Genomic DNA, 6,634 nt, shown 5'->3' on the forward strand with positions numbered 1-6,634 from the left:
ACGGCAGCACAGGCAGCGGCCGCGTACTTGGGGCAACTAGGCCCTGCTGCTGCTTGCTGCGGCTCCATGTTACCATGGCTACACTAGTGTTTTTAGCATGCTTGTTCAGTGAGAGCTAGAGCAGGAGGACATCTATGTGAGCTGGGAATCACACCCCTAGCTTTAGGGTAGACGTAGCCTTACCGGGCACAGGGCAGTGTTAACCCAGGTGAAAGCTTTGCCCAGAGGATGTTTGGTGTCTCACTGGGGAAGCTCGAGCTGGTTCTTTGGGACGTCACAGCCTCCTTTTCCTGGCCCCATCACAGTCCGGATCTGAGGACATAGATGAGACTGGCCAAGATCCCCGTGGCCATCACTGTGTAGCTGGTTTTCACGCTGCTGGCCCCGCTGATGTTGCACAAGGAATGCTGACAGCAAGAGGTAGAAGTGGCTGCTATGCCTAGGTTCCAGTTTGTTTGAGGACACTCGGCAGAACATTTCTTGGTGATGCGGTACTCAGCTTTCTCACCTTAACGGGGAAAGAAAAACAGAGAGAAGAATCCTTATTCAGGAGTCCCCCAGAGATCCAGCAACTCTGCTTATCAAGGAGATAATGGTACTAAAGCAGGTAAGCAACAAGGGCCAATGGGAAGGACATTTCTCAGAAGTTATGATTGGTTGATTTGCCCCAGGCTTTTAACCCAACCAGTCTATCTGCTAGGCAGTGCCCGACCTAACACTCATTGTTGCTATCAGCACAGCAATCATGTCACAGCACCGGTCTCTTGATAGCAGTTACAGACCAGTATGCAGCAGTATGGGAATGTTTACGTATGTTTTCTAATTCCTTTAATCATTATTGTGATAGACTCAAGGAGCACAATCTATGTATTTGATTTAGTTGGAGATTGGTCCTGCTTTGAGCAGGGGGTGGGACTAGATGACCTCCTGAGGTCCCTTCCAACCCTGATATTCTATGATTCTATGTAGCTTAGCAAAGAGTCGGTTAAGGGATGACTTTTGATCACAGTCTATAAGAACGTACACAAGGGACAAATATTTGACAATGGGCTCTTTGATCTAGCAGAGAAAGGTCTAATATCATCCAGTGGCTGGAAGCTGAATCTAGACAAATTCCGACCGGAAAGAAGGTGTACATTTTTAACACAGAGGGTAGTTAACCACTGGAAGAATTTAGCAGGGGTCATGGAGGAGTCTCCATCACGGGCAATTTTTCAGTCAGCTCTTGGAATTGTTCTGGGGCAGTTCTCTGGCCTGTGCTACACAGGAGGTCAGACTAGGTGACCTCAATGGTCCCTTCTGGCCTTGGATTCTATAAAGCTATGAACATCCTCTCCAGATTCCTGACCATGGCTTTGGAACAGCCAAAGGAGAGACCACACCCTAGAGAAGCCGTCCCAGGATTCAAACGGAGCCCCTGGGATGTGGAGGGATGAGGGATTGGGGAGTTTGAGGCTTTTGTGGACACCTGTGCAGTGCAGATACTATCAATATGGCTCAGAGCTATGTGCCTCACTCCCACTAGTAACCTGGGTCGGTGCCCAGCACCTACAGCAGTACGAGAGAGTAAGGATTCACTGCCAGCGTGCCATTAGGATTATTATAGGGCCGCGTTCCCTAGGGTTCTCAATCCTTTTGTGCATGCACAGCACAATACAGATATATTTTTGAGCATCAAGATCAGGTAATGGGATTGTGCATGTAAATTCTATTTCTCCAAATAGGTCCCTCCCCGGCGTGCTCATTACTCCTGAGGAATTATGCATCCTCCCAGGAGAGGGAAGAAAGAATCCAGCTCCCTAGCCTGGGGATGAGACCCAGGCCCTATTGCATCATCAGTAAGTTGATACCCAGACACCATGGTGATCACAGCCGTAGACAAACCTTGCTGAGATACTGCAGCTACTCACCAAGCCCCGTTTTCGTGTAGGTCGTTAGACAGTATTTTTCGTTCTCTGCACAGTCCGTTATTTTAATACAATTCCAGTTGGAGGGCTCATCGTTGCAGGTGAAGCATTTCAGTGAGTAAACTGCAAAAGGAAGATGCAACACAGTGTAGACCCTTGTGGAAAACGCCTCTTCAGAACAGCGCTGAGAAAACTGGCTGTTCCTACTAGGGAAAGGATAGAATACCGGGGCTGGAAGGGACCTCAGGAGGTCATCTAGGCCACCCCCCCCTGCTCCAAGCAGGATCAATCCCCAGACAGATTTTTGCCCCAGCTCCCTAAATGGCCCCCTCAAGGATTGAACTCACAACCCTGGGTTTAGCAGGCCAGTGCTCAAACCACTGAGCTATCCCTCCCCCCATAGTAGATCTGGTGCCGCATAAAGTGCTATCAAATGTACGGCGTTGAACAAACTGGAAAAGTAGGGCCAGATGCTTTTTCTCTAATCTCAGGCACAGTAACCGCAGATGTTACGTCTAACAGCAGTAGAAACATTTCAGACAATGATTGCTGATGTCCCTTTACGTGACTATGGAACAGTAACGCTCATTGGTTAATAGCCAGAACTTCTCCTTCATAGACGGCACCAGACAGGGAACACAAGATAAGCATATAGCACACACAGCTTTTTCTCTCTGACGGTCTCCCCACCATGCACTGAGCAAACTCAGACCTACCTTGGCTCCAATGCTGCAAATACTTCTCTAACCTTACACATGTAAATAGTCCCAATGAGTTCGACAGGATTACTCATATGCAGACAATGACTCACCTGTGCAATTGTTTACAAGGTCAGGGAGGTAGTTTTGAAAAGCAGATGAGATCAGGAATCCTTGCAGCAGAACAACTATCTCCTTGAAAGGATCCAGCCGCTGGCCTTTCGGCTAGAACTTATTGCTCCGATTGCGTATTGTTAGATCCTCTAGCAAATATCTGCTATAGCATTGTATAATTTTATTTTGTATTTGATCACATTTGTTAAACTCTTGCCCGAGGGCACAACCCTGCCCGGTGCTGAGCACGCCAGTCCCCAGCCAGCAAAACACTTTAGCACCTGCTGAACTTTCTACATGGGAGTAATCCTATTGACTTCAATGAGAGTATTCTTACAGCTAAGAATGTGATTACGTGCTTTGCTGGATAGGAGGCAGCATGAACAGCACTGGGCGAATCAAAGCCCATGCAACCGGATAGTGGAGGAAGGTTATTTCTGTAAGAAAATGGTGCTGGGAAGCACTGCTCATCTGAGCAAAAGGCTCAAGATTACAGAGTGTATAAATGATCCTTGTCAAATGTCTAGGTAGGTCCCCAGAACTAGCCTCGTCCTGTATTGTCCTCTCCCTCAGGCCCTCATAACATGCAGCTGGTAGACTGGGCACCTAGGTTATGGGCATAGGACTGTGGTCCCTGCCATTTCTACGCTGGTTCTCTCTCATCTGCACATTCTTTGTCTAGCAGAGAAGAATCATTAGCACCTCACCTCGCTCCGCGCACAGGACTGCAGCCAGCAGGGCGAAAAGAAAAGCCTTCATCTTCGCTACGTCTTTGCAGCCTTTGCAATAAGGGCAGCTCCATCCAGGGCAGTTTTTATAGCTGTGTGGTGTTTGCTTGTCATTACTAGGATGATGGTGATTTGAGGGGGTGGGGAGTGTGCCATAACATAGGTCACAAGATTGATGGGTGTGTGTCTGTGTGACGTCTCCCTATGGAAATAACCTCTCCCTATGGAAAGTTTCTGCCTGATTCTTTCAGTTAGTGTTTGGCTTATGCCCCAAAGCACGAAAGATTTGGTTTCAGAGTAGGGAATTCCTGTGAGAATGGTTTTTTTTCTTATGCTTTGTATAATAAGGTGCCTTTAGGGGAAATGGCTGGTCTTGTTTTTTGCATTTTCTTCAAAAATGTCTGCTGATAGCATCCACATCACACAGCCAGTGAGGGAAATGCAAGGAGGAATGAGAGAATTAGGTTTAAAACCACCGGGAAAGAAAACTTTTCTGAAATGTTGTCTGATCTAAAAGCATTTATTGTCCCATGGTCACATTTTCATCAATGACATTTTTCAGTTTCAAAACTGGTAATTTTGAAGATGCAATTGGTTTGATTTTTAAAACATCCTGCCCTGTGATTAAGCTGACCAGTCAACATGAAAATAAAAACAACATTTAGAAGAACAATTACACAGGGAAAATATTTGCGACAAAGTAAATGGAAGCGCTTGACTGACAGTCTATGAGTAGTTCAATATTGTGTTCACCCCCGTTATAGCCCCTCTTGTCTCTCTGCTCTCTAAACTAAAAAGTCTGAATCTTTCTGGGCCTCGAATGATTTTCTTTGCTTGCCCCTTCTCTCTCCTGATTCTCTTATCTCTTCTTTGAGGTGGAGACATGATCCCATGGTCGAAATGCCAATGCACATACAATCCAAAATTGCACTGGCAATTTTTCATGCCTTTGCAAATGACTGTCTAACTTGCTGTTCTCCATCATTCCCAATGTCTCTGTTAAGTCTTGACCTCAGGTCTCTCTCTCCCACTGAATATTCACGTTTCTGAATATTTTCTACCAGCCATGAGCTCACTTACAGAATATGTGAGTAAGTCATAGAATATTAGGGTTGGAAGAGACCTCAGGAGGTCATCTAGTCTAATCCCCTGCTCAAAGCAAGACCAACATCAACTAAATCATCCCAGCCAGGGCTTTGTCAAGCCGGGCCTTAAAAACCTCTAAGGAAGGAGATTCCATCACCTCCCTAGGTAACCCATTCCAGTGCTTCACCACCCTCCTAGTGAAATAATGTTTCCTAATATCCAACCTAGACCTCCCCAACTGCAACTTGAGACCATTGCTCCTTGTTCTGTCACCTGCCACCACTGAGAACAGCCGAGCTCCATCCTCTTTGGAGCCCCCCTTCAGGTAGTTGAAGGTTGCTCTGAAAGTCATTTAGCAGTGATGCCATTTTTCCAGCACCCACTCTTACATTAATTAATAATGCCAAATTTGGGCCCTGTGTGACTCAGTCATGGATATTGCTTGTTTCCCAACAGCTCCGACTGTGAAACTGGGAGCAAGGATAGGTACCAATTAAACAGCCAAACCTCACAAGAGTATGTGTGTTGGGAAAACTTCCAGGCCTCCAGGGTGGTATCAGGCACGAGGCAGAAGGTAGCAGGTCCTCTAACCCAGCACGCAGTGTCCTGTCTTGTTTTGATGGGATTATGAAACAGCCCCGTGTCAATATTATTGGGGGTGGGTATAAAAATAAAAGTCTTTATTGGGTATTTCCCTGCTGATCAGAAACATATCATTACACCTAGAAAAATAGTTCCTGATGGAAAGCTATTTAACTTAAACTAAATATTCACTGAAAAATAATAATTGTTGGTGAGTGTGAACCAGTGGCTTTTGAGGATGGGACAGCAAGGCTGCTTGCGCTCCTCAGACCCACATCTGTCTCAAGGGAGAAGCATCTATCAGTCTCCAAAGAATGATGCGTGTGGTTGGCTGTGGCCCAGCACTGGACTCTGGGAGGGTTTTTCCAGCCTTTCATGCCCATCCATAAGAACATAAGAACAGCCATCCTGGGTCAGACCAAAGGTCCATCTAGCCCAGTATCCTGTCTCTGACAGTGGCCAATGCCAGGTGCCCCAGAGGGAATGAACAGAACAGGTAATCATCAAGTAATCCAACCCCTGTCACCCGTTCCCAGCTTCTGGCAAACAGAGGCTAGGGACACCATCCCTGCCCATCCTGGCTAATAGCCATTGATGGACCTATCCTCCATGAATTTATCAAGTTCTTTTTTAAACCCTATTATAGTCTCGGCCTTCACAACATCCTCTGGCAATGAGTTCCCCAGGCTGACTGTGCATTGCGTGAAAAAATGCTTCCTTTTGTTTGTTTTAAACCTGCTGCCTATTAATTAATTCCAATCCAAGCTGCCTTCTGCTCCCTTCTTGGCTGTTTCACCTCTTGTTTGGTCAGGCATTTCTTGGGGATAAACGTGTTCAAATTTGCTGCAGGAGGAAACACACGAGTGGAAAGAACCAAACTGCACAGTGACCTGGGGAGATGAGGGGTGAGGGCTGCAGGTAGCAAGGGGACAGTTAATGTCAATGAATGCAGATTCCTCCACCCGGCGACAGTATATTCGGGATCGCCTAAGACAAAGCCCTCGGGCCTCCACACCGACAACAAATTAAATTCTACTTTTATTGCTCGCTATTCCGAGCAAGAAATCCAAAAAGAAGGTCAAATCGCCACCCACTGCCATTCTGCAGTCCATATGTTGCCATGCAAAACCAGCCAACGCTCTGATGGTGGCGCATTCCACATTTCATTCAGTTAGCATCATCCATTGTCAGTTACAGAAATAGCAGGCGCCATTTGGCAAAAGCGTCTTATTGCCTGACTCAGCTCAGGAGTTAAAACTTGAAATACCCATTGGACAGCTTTTCTCTCCTGCACGCGGTGGGAGTTTAGAGATGACAACTTTGCTGCGTGTAAATGATTCTTAGCTGGATTTCGGGCAGACTCAGGATATATACCGCTAAATTGGTCTGGTCTCATCTGGCAATTCCTGCATGTTTCTGTGATCTTAATATTAGCTTCACTTTTCAGCACCTCAACACCAGAATGATGTAGATACATTGGAAGGAATTCAGAAAAGAGGGACACGAATGATCGGGGGAG

General features: G+C 46.4%; 1 protein-coding gene across 1 annotated transcript; it reads right to left on the reverse strand.

The window, feature by feature from the left end:
• Positions 1 to 299: 299 nt before the first annotated feature.
• Positions 300 to 3,478, reverse strand: LOC112117462 (lymphocyte antigen 6E-like). Its single transcript, XM_024215413.1, has 3 exons — positions 3,427 to 3,478; positions 1,911 to 2,030; positions 300 to 508 (listed from the first exon to the last, which is right to left on the reverse strand). The coding sequence occupies exons 1-3, from the start codon at positions 3,476 to 3,478 to the stop codon at positions 300 to 302; spliced, it is 381 nt and encodes a 126-aa protein (XP_024071181.1).
• Positions 3,479 to 6,634: the final 3,156 nt, after the last annotated feature.

Source organism: Terrapene carolina, unplaced genomic scaffold (genome assembly GCF_002925995.2).
Source record: "Terrapene carolina triunguis isolate 2854851 unplaced genomic scaffold, T_m_triunguis-2.0 Scaffold58, whole genome shotgun sequence".
NCBI lineage: Eukaryota > Metazoa > Chordata > Testudines > Emydidae > Terrapene > Terrapene triunguis.